This window comes from Sphaerodactylus townsendi, linkage group LG17 (assembly GCF_021028975.2).
Source record: "Sphaerodactylus townsendi isolate TG3544 linkage group LG17, MPM_Stown_v2.3, whole genome shotgun sequence".
NCBI lineage: Eukaryota > Metazoa > Chordata > Lepidosauria > Squamata > Sphaerodactylidae > Sphaerodactylus > Sphaerodactylus townsendi.
This window is the reverse complement of record NC_059441.1, coordinates 13,024,057-13,039,336: the sequence shown is the minus strand read 5'-3', so window position 1 is coordinate 13,039,336 and position 15,280 is coordinate 13,024,057. Positions and strand designations below refer to the sequence as shown.

The 15,280-nt window shown below is 47.5% G+C and overlaps 1 protein-coding gene across 5 annotated transcripts in view; it reads left to right on the top strand.

Moving 5' to 3' along the window:
• STRA6 (signaling receptor and transporter of retinol STRA6) overlaps positions 1–15,280 on the top strand; it is a 48,113-nt gene that overhangs the window by 8,443 nt on the left and 24,390 nt on the right. For 2 of the 5 annotated variants that reach the window (XR_007243257.1, XM_048481975.1), the window contains exons 2-6: positions 429–627; positions 6,586–6,664; positions 8,495–8,580; positions 10,350–10,489; positions 13,652–13,818. Coding sequence is in view for 4 of the 5 variants with exons in the window: in XM_048481975.1 (XP_048337932.1) it covers positions 527–627; positions 6,586–6,664; positions 8,495–8,580; positions 10,350–10,489; positions 13,652–13,818 (573 nt within the window). In the remaining variant the exon portion in view is untranslated. Of the gene's footprint in view, positions 1–205; positions 628–6,585; positions 6,665–8,494; positions 8,581–10,349; positions 10,490–13,651; positions 13,819–15,280 lie in introns of those variants that run through there. The other 3 variants (XM_048481980.1, XM_048481979.1, XM_048481976.1) reach the window with 3 other exon arrangements.

The following is a 15,280-nucleotide window of genomic DNA, read 5'->3' as shown; positions in this document are numbered from 1 at the left end:
GCTGCTGGATCGCACACGAAAAGCCCAGACAAACGAAAAGGTCCGGTTCCATCCATTTAAGAAGCCCAAACAGGAACTTTGATTCTACCCGTCTCTCAAGTGTTGTGCAAACAGAGAGTGGGTGAGGGAAGGAAAGGGGGGGGGGGTTACTTTCTTTTAATCTCTTTGCTCCAGCATTGCCCTCTTCATTCACAGGCAAGATTTCCACCACCAGTCTCGGCTCCCCCTTTCTCCTTTGTTCTCATCAGCTGTTGAATCGGTGCAAAGTCACTTTGAGTAGAGTTCTCAGGGGCAAAGGGAGGGAGAGAGTCCATTGAATGAGACAGGAGGTGTATACACCGCCATCCGACTCCTGCAGCAAAGTCTAACAGGTTTCTTTTTCCTTTTAAAAAAAACTCTGCCGTTTAAATGAATGGACAACGGGACAGGCGCCTCTAAGATTCTCTGTGGTTAAATCGAAAGAATAGCACACGTTAAAGAAAAACAAAGTTCTCTCTGTTTTGCCTCCTGGAAAGAAGAAAAAGAGATGTCTTCGGAAGACCTGGCGGATAACCATAACCAGGACCTCATCAGCAACTTTTCCTATGACAACTGGTACATCTATGAGCCAATGGGAGAACTGGATGAGTAAGTATCGCGTTTCTTTCCCTGAGGGGGACCCGTTCGGTGGGCAACTTGACGCAGCTGGCTGCTTCTCCATACATTGTTTTGGAGGCAGCTTTCAATTAAATCTGTCAACAAATGCTAATTTATCTTCAAAATATGGAACAATGGCATGGAGTCAGAGAGTGGGAAGGGACCTGCGTGGTCATCTAGTCTAACCCAATGCAGGAGCTACCTCTGCCCTCCTGCCCCTTGTGACCCTGCTTTATCCCAAGAAGATGGGGAAAGTCTCCAGGGTCCCTGGCCAATCTGACCTGGAGGGAAATTGGTTCTGCCCCCAAAGTGGTGATTGGCATTACCCTGGACACGTCAGAAAGAGCCATGCCCTGAGAGTTTAGGTGTGTTTCAAAAGAAGCCAGTGTGGTGTAGCAGTTTAGAGCAGGTGGATTCTAATCTAGAGAACCGGGTTTGATTCCCCACTCCTCCACCAGAGTGGCGGAGGCTTATCTGATGAACCAGATGTGATTCCACACTCCTACATTCTTGCTGGGTGACCTTGGGCTAGTCACAGTTTTCTCAGGACTCTCTCAGCCCCACCTACCTCACAAGGTGTCTGTTGTGAAGGGAAAGGAGCTTGTAAGCCACCTTACAGGAGAGAATGGTGGTGTATAAATCCAAACTCCTCTTCTCTTTTTCCTATACGATCAGAATAGTTATAACCTATTTCATCCTAAAACTGTGCAAACTCTCATTTGAGAAGTCCCTACGTTGGATAATTTTTTTACATCGAAATTCACTTATCTGAACTAAGTACAGCCCATGTATCTGGTATCTGCACTGCTGACACCCTGCATTTGAGATCTGATATCTAAAAATACTGTCAGGTGGGTAGTTGTGTTGGTCTGCAATAGAATAACAAGATTCAAATCCAGCAGCATCCTTAACTAGATTTCTGGGAAATAAGCCTTTGAGAACCAAAGTTCTCAGACCGCAGAAATGTTGCTGGTCTTTACTGTGCTACTAGGCATGAATAAAAATACTTTAAACAGGTTTGCTGCATTATCTCCCCACCAAGATTTGATAACCCCCAATGGGGTCCGGAGATCACTTGGAATTATAGCTGATCTTCAAACTACAGAGATAAATTTCCTTGTAGAAAATAGCTGTTTTGGAAGGTGGACTGTATGGTGTTATATCCTGCTGAGCTTCCACCACCCCCCATCCCCCCCCAAAAAAAACCTGTCTTCTCCAATCTCTATTCCCAAAATCTCCAAGAATACGCCAATCTGGAATTAGCAACTCTGCCTAGGGCCCCTTCCGCACATGCAGAATAATGCACATTCAATCCACTTTTCACAATTATTTGCAAGTGGATTTTGCTCTTCCGCACAGTAAAATCCAGCTGCAAAGTGCGTTGAAAGTGGATTGAACATGCATTATTCTGCATGTGCGGAACGGGGCCTTAGGCTGAGCTGGGACAAGAGAGAGCCCTGGCTTGCTTAAGACTAGTTATTGAATTAATTAAATGTATGACTATGAAGCTACTTATGCCCAGGCAGAAAGTAAGACCATCTAAGCCAGAACTGTGTACTCTGACTGCTAGCAACCCTCCAGGTTTTTGGCAAAAGAATTCCCACATTTGCGGTTATTCCACGGACTGAACCAGAGACTCTCTGTGCATGAAGCAAATGATCTTCCTCTGCACTATTGCCCCCCCCCCCCCCCGGAGATTATTTGAAATTCCTGGCTCCCATTTGTAGGCACTACTCTGCCCCTGTCTTCCCCAGAGTATTTCTTATGTGCTTTCTTAAGTGCCAGCCCGGCCGCTATTGTCTGGGTCTACCCTTGACGGATATTTCCTCGGATATGTGATTTGATGTGGAAAGGCGCTGTGCATTGCTGAGACATGACCTCATGTTTGCCTGTGATGTTGTCTCATTGCTGGGTGCTCTTCATTTTAAACGGCCGTGGGTTCCTTTATTCCAAACGCCAATCCCGCAAGGCAAACCTTTTCCAAATGCAGTCCTTTTTCGTTTTCCTCTTGCGCCTCAGTGCAATAAATTGGTTTAATCTTACCCTGTTTTAAGGTCTAAACAGGACTGACTTTGCTTGACTCCCCAGCCAACGTACAGCTAGTCGAGCTAGAGCAATTTGCACCAATAAAGACTGGCAGAAATACTTTATTATTATATACACAAGATAGACCTTTTGAGGTTTTAGCACAATATGCAGTTATGTGGGACCTTTTCCTCAGTTTCCACTACAGTACTTGGAACAGTTCAAATACAGTGTATTGTCGCAGGCTTTCACGGCCGGATTCAACTGGTTCTGGTGGGTTTTCCGGGCTGTGTGGCCGTGGTCTGGTGGATCTTGTTCCTAACGTTTTGCCTGCCTCTGCGGCTGGCATCTTCAGAGGTGTATCCCAGAGGGAAGTCTGTAATACACTGTGTCCAGTAACAGACTTCCCTTTGTGACACACCTCCGAAGATGCCAGCCACAGATGCAGGCAAATCGTTAGGAACAAGATCCACCAGACCACGGCCACACAGCCCGGAAAACCCACCAGAACCAGTTCAAATACAATATTAAAATGTGTGGGATTTGCCTCTCAGTCTCCATGGTGTCATTTTATCATACCAGTAATGTTTACAGCAGCATACGCCTAACACACAAACCTACGGTGTGCTGCAGATTCTTAGATTTGAAATGAATAATATCAAGCTAGTCAGCTTTTAGGTGATGCCAGACCTCGACGTTTTCAAATATCTACAGTGACACAGAGGGTTTGTCGTCTTTGCCTGCCTCTGTGTAGTGACTCTGAGCTTCCTTGGTGGACTTCTATCCAAATACTAGCCTATTATTCTGCCTGACAGCCAGCATGGTGTAGAGGTTAAGAGCAGGTGAATTCTAATCTGGGTTTGATTCCCCACTCCTCCACCTGAGTGACGGAGGCTTATCTGGTGAACCAGGTGTGTTTCCGCACTCCTACATTCCTGCTGGGTGACCTTGGGCTAGTCCCAGTTCTCTCTGAACTCTCTCAGCCCCACCTGCCTCACAAGGTGTCTGTTGTGGGGAGAGGAAGGGAAAGGAGTTTGTAAGCTACCTTCAGTCTCTGTACAGGAGAGAAAGGGGGGGGGGCATATCCAAACTCTTCTTCTTCTTGGTGGGCGTCTATCCAAATACTAGCCTATTATTCTGCCTGAATAGATCATGCTGATCTTGATCTGGCTCTGTCTAAGGCACATGCATGCAACCTGAGCCCCTTTCATTTAGAGAGTCATGAATCTTTCATCGTTTAAATATTTTAAAATAATAGAGTTAGCAAAGCAAGCCGACACCTTCTTCCTCAATCGGTGCTAGGGAGAATCAAAGAAACCAGTCGGGTGGCGCATGACTTTCTATTGGGCTGACAAACGAAAATACAAGCTTTGACCTGGAGAAAATCCACTTTTCAAATAAAGAGAAGCATGGTGTTATAAAACCCACAGGCCTGCCCACGCTTACATTGGCTGCCTCTTGTTAGGTATTACTTTACATAAGCATTATCCTTGGAATACAATGCTGGAAACATTGGGAGCCTGCAAAGAGCTCTCCACCTGCCCCTGACTTTCCACTCATAAGGCCGGCAACAGAGAGTCAGTGTGTGGTGTGGAGGTTAAGAATGTTGACCTAGAAATGGGAGACTCGGGTTCGAATCCTCACATACCCTGAAAACTTGCCGGATGACGGTTCGGATCTCAGGAAGGCGTTAACGGAATCTTGATTTTCTAGTTGTAAGACTGGATCTGAAACATGGGCTCATTCCGCACACGCAGAATAATGCACTTTCAAACTGCTTTCAGTGCTCTTTGAAGCTGTGCGGAATAGCAAAATCCACTTGCGAACAGTTGTGAAAGTGGTTTGAAAACGCATTATTTTGCGTGTGCGGAAGGGGCCATGGTTTTTAAGTGAAGGATAACAACTTTTTTTTAGAGAAGACTAAAATTATTTAAGTGGCTAAGTTTTCCTTCAATATCTTGATCAGTGCTATTGCAGATTGATGTAACACTTCCTTCTTTTTCTTTTTTAAATTTCTTTTTTCACTTTTGCAATGTTTTGTGGGGGGGGGGATTAAAAAAAACAGAACCAGAAATCTCCTCTTCCATCATGTTCTCCTTAATTTTTATTCCACTGTTAACACAAATGACCCAGCCCAAGTTATCTTTGTATTGTTGAAGGCTTTCACGGCCAGATTCAACTGGTTCTGGTGGGTTTTGCTGCTTGAGGGAAGTAACTAACAACCCTCCTAACTTCACCATGAATAAATGAGTCCACAACATCATTTTCTCAAAGGCTTTCACGGCCGGATTCAACTGGTTCTGGTGGGTTTTCCAGGCTGTATGGCCGTGGTCACTAGGCCACCAGACCATGGCCACACAGCCTGGAAAACCCACCAGAACCTTTGGCTCAGTCCGCACATGCAGAATAATGCACTTTCAAACTGCTTTCAGTGCTCTTTGAAGCTGTGCGGAATGGCAAAATCCACTTGCAAACAGTTGTGAAAGTGGTTTGAAAATGCATTATTTTGCGTGTGCGGAAGGGGCCTTTGTTTTTTATCTTGATTACATTCTTAACAGAGGGTCAAATTATTATTATTCGTTGCCTAGCTTCGGGGAAACATATTTAAGATGATCTTTGCTTGGTAGCCATCAAGCCTGGTTCTCTGTAGTCTGTGATGGAAGTTGGTACTTTCTTAAAGACTTCCTCCATCTGCCTTGACTTTAGTTTTTTAATATTATTTTCTTGTATTTATACATCATCTTTCTCCCCAGTGGGAACCCAAAACAGATTACGTTGTCCTCTTCTCTTCCATTTCGTCTTCACAACAATCCTGTGGTGTAGTTCACACTTAAAGTGTGTGACTGTCCCAAGGTCACCTGGCAATCTTCCATGGCAGAGTTGAGATTCGAATCTGGAACTGCCAAGATCCCAGCCCAACACAACACTCTAACCAGTGGTGGGATCCAAAAAATTTAGTAACTGGTTCCCATATAGTGGTGGGATTCAAACTGTGGCGTAGCGCTGATGGGGCTGGGCGGGGCACGACGGGGGCTTGGGCGGGCATTCCGGGGGCGGGGCATTCCTGGGCGGGGCTGTGGCAAGGACGCAGCCACTGCGCCAGTCCTTGGGCGGGAAACGAATGTACGCAGGCGCAGGCTGCCACGCACGCCGGTGCACCTCCTGCTAGACTGCTTCAAGTTCTGCGCGCTATTGCTGAGAGGAGGGCGTAACTAAGGCAAAAATCACGTGGCAAAATCACCCATTAGTAACCCCCTCTCGGCGCACACAAATAATTAGTAACCTACTCTCTGGAACCTGTGAGAACCTGCTGGATCCCACCTCTGACTCTAACCACTACAGCACAGTAGTTCCCAAAACTTCTGCTTCATTAAATACTCTCATCCCTGCTGAGGTCTGTTGGGACCACACATTAACAAATCCCTTATCTGTTACAGCGTATTTTCCCTCTTCGAATGAATTTCCACGGTTCTCCATATCCCCCGAATTCTCCTCTAACCATGATACGCTTATTTAGCGCTTTTAATCTTTGCTTGCAAAGCCAATGCCTTCTGCACCCACCCACCCCCCAAGTTAATTTGGGCATTCTCCTTTTCCGATTCCCCTTCATTTCAATATATATTGCTTCCTATTAGCATAATATATGTAAACACTGCCCTCAAACGACTGCCGCCTAAAAAAAAAAGAACCAGAAAATGGCTTTGCACATACGACATAGGATTTTGCCGAATCGGCCCAAATACTGCAGAGATAGGATAAGTATTTGGTCCCCTGAGGCAGGCCGCCTTTCTCAGTGCGACATTTTTTCCTCTTGGCAGGGCACCGCTGATTTGATTACATTTCACAGCCCTCAGTCATCTCTTATCCCTCTTTTTTTTTTAAAGCGAATGTATTTTAAATTATTTATATTTCTCCGTTCTGCAGCACGAATCGTGATGCCGTCTCAGCCTGCTACCCGACCATCCCTTACGATCTCTACCATGCCTGCATGGCTCCAGTATCCGTAAGTGCCTCGTTCTCACATGTGATGATAAATGTAAGGTAACATTGGAGGTAGAACTGCAAGTCAATGGATGGGGGCTTTTAGTTTATGTTATGGGTTGATGCATAGTTACCATGCTCAGCCAGCGGGGTGCAGTGGTTAAGAGCAGGTGGATTCTAATCTGGAGAACCAGGTTTGATTCCCCACTCCTCCATCTGAGTGGTGGAGGCTTATCTGGTGAACCAGGTGTGTTTCCGCACTCCTACATTCCTGCTGGGTGACCTTGGGCTAATCACAGTTCATCCAGAACTCTCTCAGCCCCACCTATCTCACAAGGTGTCTGTTGTGGGGAGAGGAAGGGAAAGGAGCTTGTAAGCTAAGATGACCAGATGGTCACTTTTGTGAACCGGGACAAGGGGGGGTAGGCGGCATGTGCGCGCGGCCGCAGGAGCGCACTGCCTTCTGGGGCTTGCCGTTTGCTGCCCTGTGACAGGGCAGGAAACGGCAAGCCCCAGAAGGCCGTGCTCCTGCAGCCGCGCACGCGGGAGGCTGCCGCACTGCCTTGCACTCCAGAAGGCAGTGCGGCAGCCTCCCAAAAATCGGGACAATTTGAAGAACCCGCGGGACGCTGGACAAATTGTTTAAAGGCAGGACTGTCCCGCCAAAAGCAGGACGTCTGGTCAGCCTGTTGTAAGCTTGTATAGGAGAGAAAGGTGGGGAATAAATCCAAATTCCTCCTCTTCCTCTTCCTCTTCCTCCTCCTCCTCCTCCTCCTCTTCTTCTTCTTCTTCTTCGTCTTCTTTTTTCTTTTTCTTCTTTTTCTTCTTTTTCTCCTCCTCCTCCTCCTCCTCCTCCTCCTCCGTCGTTGCATGGAGAGTCCTGAGTTTGACCAGAGAGAATACAAATAGCTTGGGTTTGGGGGGCATGTAATAAATATTCCATTTTGGATCCTGGGGTCCCTTTGGCAAAACCAGTGCTTGCTATTAAAATCTGCACTGGGCCTTTTAACTTCTGCCAAATTTTTACATTAAGGAAAACCAGTTTTGTTTGTTTTCTGTATTCCAGACAGTTGTTGAAAATGCTAAGCCAAGCAGGGAAAACTCTACACACACTTTTACAAATTTTGGGACTGGGTGTTAAACACTGCAAAAATTGAGAACTAAAAGATGTTCCCACAGCTGTACTGTAAGGAATAGCTGCCTCCTGAGCCAAGAATCTGTGCCATGAAAATGTGGCATCATCTCTCTCCCTCTCCTCTCCAGAATTTGTGTTTTATTTTTGTTATCGTGATTTGGATTGCGCAATGTAAAACCTACAGTCCCTACATGCCTTCGCCTACTTCAAGCTGATGGGACATTTGTGTCTTTGATATAGTCTTTCTCACAATGCTAAAACCAGGGGGCGTATATTGAAATTGCTGGGGGGGGTGGGGGAAGAATTAGGACTATTGAAAGGAAACACTTCTTCACGCAACGTGTGATTGGTGTTTGGAATATGCTACCACAGGAGGTGGTGATGGCCACTAACCTGGATGGCTTTAAAAGGGGCTTGGACAGATTGATGGAGGAGAAGTCGATCTATGGCTCCCAATCTTGATCCTCCTTGATCTCAGATTGCAAATGCCTGAGCAGACCAGGTGCTCGGGAATAGCAGCAGCAGAAGGCCATTGCTTTCACCTCCTGCATGTGAGCTCCCAAAGGCACCTGGTGGGCCACTGCGAGTAGCAGAGAGCTGGACTAGATGGACTCTGGTCTGATCCAGCAGGCTAGTTTTTATGTTCTTATGATATGGGTTGGAGGTATTCAAACAAAGCTAAACTTATCTAATGTTTCTTTTCTTTTTTTTCTGAAGCTGGTCATATTGCTGGTGCTCTCTCTGCTGGTAAAAAGGAAGCGCCTCTATAAAAGTTGTTTGGACGGAGCTCCTGGTCTGTTGAGGTATGTTTTGAAATCAAGGGCTTGGGTTCAGCTTAGAGCACAGGTGTCAAACTCACGGCCCTTCAGATGTTAATGAACTACAATTCCCATCAGCCCTTGCCAGTAAAGCCAATGCTCACGTTGGGAGGGACTGATGGGAATTGTAGTTCGTGAACATCTGGAGGGCTGCGAGTGTGACACCTCTGGTTTAGGGAGAATGCATCTACTAGGTACGTGGTGACTGAAAATTGTGACTACATGTCCAGGTTTCTGCCCCCCAAGACTTGAGTGGGTAAGCACTGCCAAAAGCAGATGTGAATTAGGAATGCCAGCCTTCAGGTGGGATCTGGGGGATCCCCCAGATTACAACAGATCTCCAGGCTTCAGAGATCAGTTCCCTTGGAGAACACGGATGCTTTGAAGTTTATAGAAACTGATTGTGCAAACTGGAATAATGACTACAGATGACAGAGTTCATCCTAACCTTGAACCTCTAGGATATAAAGTCCAGTGTGATGTAGTGGTTAAGAGCAGGGGCACTCTAATCTGGAGAACCGGGTTTGATTCTCCGCTCTGCCACTTGAGCTGGGGAGGCTTATCTGGTGAACTAGATTAGCTTGTGCACTCCCAACACATGCCAGCTGGGTGACATTGGACTAGCCACAGTTCTTTGGAGCTCGCTCAGCCCCACCCACCTCACAGGGTGTTTGTTGTGTGTGGGGGGAGGAGATTGTAAGCCCCTTTGAGTCTCCTTACAGGAGAGAAAGGGGGGATATAAATCCAAACTCTTCTTCTTCTTCTATCACCGAACCATGGGCCCTTTCCACACAACCAAAATCAAACGTTTTGAGGCAGGAAATAAAAAAGTTTCCTCCAAGGAGTTCTGCATGGTTTTTAGCCCAAAATGCTCCATTTCCAGTCTCAAAATGTTTTACATGCATCCTGAATTTTAGCACTTCTTTTTGTGAAAACGTCTTCTCTTGACTTCCTCCTTGGCGCCATTTTCTGAGCTTGCTCTGTCATCTTGCCCATTTATTTCCATCGGGGTTTTTTTTTTTTAATTTTGGGGAGTAATGCCTTTGAAGCCATGAAGACACAATGTACGGGAATCGCACCAGGAGGCTTTGAAGCATTAAAGCTACGAATCCAAAGAGCAGGAAAAAATAAAACTAGAGAATCATAAAATGGCAACCAGGAAGTGTTTTCTCTCTTTCTCACAATACTAAAGCCAGGGGGCGTACATTGAAAATGCTGGGGGGAAGAATTAGGACTACTAAAAGGAAGCATTTCTTCACACAACGCATGACTGGTGTTTGGAATATGCTGCCACAGGAGGTGGTGATGGCCACTAACCTGGATAGCTTTAAAAGGGGCTTGGACAGATTTATGGAGGAGAAGTCGATCTCTGGCTACCAATCTTGATCTGAGATTGCAAATGCCTTAGCTGACCAGGTGCTCGGGAGCAGCAGCAGCAGCAGAAGGCCCTTGCTTTCGCATCCTGCCTGTGAGCTCCCAAAGGCACCTGGTGGGCCACTGCGAGTAGCAGAGAGCTGGACTAGATGGACTCTGGTCTGATCCAGCTGGCTTGTCCTTATGTTCTTATGTTCTTATGTTCTTAAGAGGGTCAGGTGCCAACAAAAAGGAGAGGACTGAAAATGTTTTGCAAACGTTTTCAGGTACTTGTGCAGAAATGGCACAGTACTAACCATGCTTGAAGAAATCTCTCAGGGACATGCCTGGCTCTTTTCCGTTCTAACCCCAGTTTTCCTGCCGATTTTTGTTTCTTGCAGTCCCGTGAATTTCTTAGAAGAGGAGGGAAACAAGGGAGTGATAGTCGCCGTGTTCGGCATCCTCTTCTCCTCCTTATGCGTGCTGGTCCTAGATGCTAACCCCCTGCCTTTCATCTCCAGCTCCACTTCGCACAGTCGAGGTAACTCAAACAGATGCAATTGTTTCCAGGGCCGAATCCCCACTGAAAACTTAATCTAGATACAACCCAGTTTCAAAAGAATCGGCACCTTTTCATCCAGGTTCCAACATTCTCACTGCAGCATGTTTCTAGTGAAGACATCTAGGCCTGCCCCTTTGGGGGGTGCCTGCTGTCAGGGGTGCAATTGTTAAGCTAGCAACACCACCATTTCAGAATATCTTTAGGGGACCCTCCTGATGATACCACCCAGGTTTGGTGAAGTTTGGTTCAGGGGGGGCCAAAGTTATGGACCCTCAAATGTGTAGCCCCCATCTCCTATTAGCTCACATTGGAGTGAGGTGCATATACAAGCAGGTCCAGGAAAATCCCATGATGGAGCGGGGCGGGAGTGCCAAAAACAGGACTGATCTGTGTTCCATGGTTCGGCTGTGAGGAGATCTCGAGGGAACCTGGATATTTCGGGTGACTGTCCCAGGATTAATCGCCAGTGAGGAAATCACCCATGAGCCTGGAGAGCCTTTCCTTTCCCAGAATACTTGTCCGTACAGTCTTGTGGGGGCTCCACTTCAAACCTTTTGTGTGTGTGTCGGGGGGTGGGGGGGATTTGTTTTAAAATCAGTCCACTTTTCTGCAACCTAAAAAGGATCTCTATGCATTGTCGAAGGCTTTCACGGCCGGAATCACTGGGGTGCTGTGTGGTTTCCGGACTGTAGGACCGTGTTCTAGCAGCATTCTCTCCTGACGTTTCGCCTGCATCTGTGGCTGGCATCTTCAGAGGATCTGTGCCAGCCACAGATGCAGGCGAAACGTCAGGAGAGAATGCTGCTAGAACACGGCCATACAGCCCAGAAACCACACAGCACCCCACCGATCTCTATGCACTTTGTCTTCACCCTCGTTTAGGGTTGTCAGGTATCCACAGTCACTGGTGCGGGAGGTGGGCGGAGCTGGCTCATCCAAATTGGGAATGTCCTGGAGATTTGGGGTGTAGCTTTGGGAGAACAAGGACCTCGATGGGGTACAAAGCCATAGAGTCCACTTTCCAGAGCATCCTTCTTCTCTAGGATAATTGATCTCTGTCATTTGAAGATGAGCTGTGGCTTTGAGGGATTCCCAGGTCCCACCTGGAGGTTGGCATCTCTAGCAGCAGTGGCATAGTGGTTAAGAGCAGCAGTGGCGTAATGGCTAAGAGCAGGTGCATTCTAATCTGGAGGAACCGGGTTTGATTCCCTGCTCTGCCGCTTGAGCTGTGGAGGCTTATCAGGGGAATTCAGATTAGCCTGTGCACTCTTACGACATGCCAGCTAAGGTGACCTTGGAGCTAGTCACAGTTAGTCACAGAGCTCTCTCAGCCCCACCTACCTCAGCCCCACCTACCTCACAGGGTGTTTGTTGTGAGGGGGGAAGGGAAAGGAGTTTGTAAGCCCCTTTGAGTCTCCTTACAGGAGAGAAAGGGGGAAGACAAATCCAACTCTTCTTCTTCGACCCTGCCTGTGTAAATGGCGCAGGAGGGGGAAATTAATGCATACCCTCCTTGATTTCTGTACTATCCATTCTTATATGAACTTGAAGGGCAATCAAAGGTCCAGAAGCAACACTGAAATACGAACAAAAACGTGGAAGGCAAGCAAACGTTGGGGACTTGATTTATTCATTTAATCATTTCACCCAGCTTTTCTCTTCAACGGGGACCTAAAGCCGCTTAGAAAAATACCAGAATGCAACTTAATACCATTTAAGTAAACAGGAAAAGCACATGCAGGATTTAGAATTTCTCCTCTAAGGAAGAGATGTACTGTGTTCTAAGGACCAGTCTTGGCTTCAAAATCAGAGCATGCAGAATAAAAGAGACCTGCATGACTTTTGTATGTAACGGGGGTGGGGGGGGGGGGGTTGGTAAAAGCAAAGTAGCTGGCCTCCCCCCCCCGGTTACGTACCGGGTCCTTATGATGTAAGCATTATGACATTTACTAGGCAGACTATGTTTGTGAGATGGTATGCCCTTGTCTTTCCAGTCATCTACATCTTATCCCAGAGGTGGGATCCAGCAGGTTCTCACAGGTTCCCGAGAGTAGGTTACTAATTATTTGTGTGTGCCGAGAGGGGGTTACTAATGGGTGATTTTGCCCGCGTGATTTCTGCCTTAGTTATGCCCCTCCTCTTCAATTAGCGCACAGAACTTGAAGCAGTCTAGCAGGAGGTGCACCGGCGTGCGTGGCAGCCTGCGCCTGCGGGCATTCGTTTCCCGCCCAAGGACGGACGTGGGGAATGGCTGCGTCCTTACCACTACCCTTGAATACCCTTGGAATACCTGGCCACGCCCTTGTTGCTGCCCCACCCAGCCCCATTGGCGCTACACCACAGTTTGAATCCCACCACCATGGGAACCTGTTACTAAAATTTTTGGATCCCACCACTGCCTTATCCCCAGCAAACTCGGAAATCATTTCACCAACTTCAGAAGGCTGGAAGGTTAAGTTGACCTTGAGTTGACTTCTGTCGGGACTGAACTCAGGTTGTGAGCCGCGTTTTGACTGCAGTGTTGCAGTTTACCACTTTGCCCCGTTGGGTTTCACACCTTATACGAAGACACGTGGCTACTCATTTGACGCAGATGGAAGCAATTGCATAAAATTGTGGACAGTCTCCACAAATGTGCGGACACATTTAGCACATGCTTGTGTCCGACTCTCTGGGAATATCGCTTAATCCAAAGAAACTCCGAGGATGTACCGAGGGACTTGTCCGGTGTAGTTTCCTCAAAGGGAAAACATTGGTATGAAAAACTATACTTACACAGATGACTAGAGAAATCCAAAGTTAACCCTTCTAGGAGTAGGCAGAGACTGTGTCCCCTAGGCACGTTGACATCCTTTTCATAAGTTGAGTAATTGCCATTGTCTGCTTTCATTATTGAAATTGCAAAAATACAAAACTAATTTACAATTATTAACACACGATTAAAAGTATGAATGCGCCATTAGTGTCTGCTGATAGCGAAGGCCGTGCAGCATTCTGAGGAGTTGATTGTGGGAATCCCACTGTGGGTCGTTCCCCGCATGCGTTAACATGACCCGGATTGCCATACTGTCTGTTTTAATCTTTGTCTGTACTGAGACCATTTTCTCCCCCTTGGCCCCTTTGCTTTCCCTCTACCTCTAGAGTATTCGAAGATCATGGCTTTGCTCTATTACCCTGCCTTCTACTACCCTTTAATTGCATGTGCTACAGTCCAACACAGAATTGGGTACTTCTTTGGCTGCTTGCTGTCGTGGTGCCATTGTGTGGGTCATATCTGGCAGAAGGTGGAATGCCCCGAGTCACCCAAGGTAAAGAAAAGTCAACGTAGAATCATAGAGTCATAGAACCATAGAGTTGGAAGAGGCCACAAGAGCCATCCAGTCCAACCCCCTCCCATGCAGCAACACACAATCAAAGCACTCCCAACATATGTTCATCCAGCCTCTGTTTAGAAACCTCGAAAGAAGGAGACTCCACCACTCTCCAAGGCAGTGAATTCCGCCATCAACGTGTTGCTAAATCCATCTAAGAAGATGGAAAGTTTCTCACTGCCTCTGGGGCAGAGGTACAATCTTTTGGCCTTCAAGTGTGCAGGGGCGTACTGCCTATGGTAGTGGTGGCGAACCTTTGGCACTCCAGATGTTGTGGACTACAATTCCCATCAGCCCCTGCCAGCAGGCCAATTAGCCATGCTGGCAGGGGCTGATGGGAATTGTAGTCCACAACATCTGGAGTGCCAAAGGTTCGCCACCACGGGCCTATGGGGACATGGGGTAACCCATGTCCCCGGGCTCACTTAGACCTGGGCACCAGCACCAGCTTCAGATAGTAGACCTGGACACTGCCGGTGGCTCCAAGCAGTAGACCTGGATACCAGTGTCAGCTCCTAGGCATAGACCTGGATGCCGGTGTGGGCTCCAGGCAGTAGACCTGGCTGCTGGTGGGAGCACCAGGCAGTAGACCTGGATACCAGTGTGAGCTTCAGGCAATGGACCTGGATGCCGGTGTGGGCTCCAGGTGGTGGACCTGGCTGCTGGTGGGAGCTCCAGGCAGTAGACCTGGATGCCTGTGTGAGCTCCAGGAAGTAGACCTGGATACCAGTGTGAGCTTCAGGCAATGGACCTGGATGCCGGTGTGGGCTCCAGGCAGTAGACCTGGCTGCTGGTGGGAGCTCCAGGCAGTAGACCTGGATGCCGGTGTGAGCTCCAGGAAGTAGACCTGGATACCAGTGTGAGCTTCAGGCAATGGACCTGGATGCCGGTGTGGGCTCCAGGTGGTAGACCTGGGCTCTGGCTGGTAGACCTGGACACCTGTGTGTGCGGGGGGGCGTATGGGCTGGAAAATTAAGATTTTGTCTCTGGGCTTCATTTTTCCTAGATACGCCTCTGCAAGTGGGCTCCATTCTTCCTGTTTGCTGCCAGAGGCCGTGCTTAGCGCTGCCCAGCCAACCGGTCTTTGGGTCAAGCCATATCCCACCCTGGCCCTTGGAGCAGTTTTTAAATATATTTTTTAAAGCTGGTTGCATGGCGTCAAAGACATTAAAGCACCCAACTTTGATCAGGCATTTTAAATAAAAAAAATTCCATGCACCTTGTAGATTTATCTCTAATGGACTTTTGTTTCATGCTTTAACTTCATGCCTGCATGACTTGACGTGCAAGGAATGAAATTGGTGCTGGATTCAGATAAGGTATCAGCAAACAGGGCCCTTTTCATTGCATTTTGGTTTTGCACGTTTATCGTTGGGTTTGATAATCACTCTGTTATGCA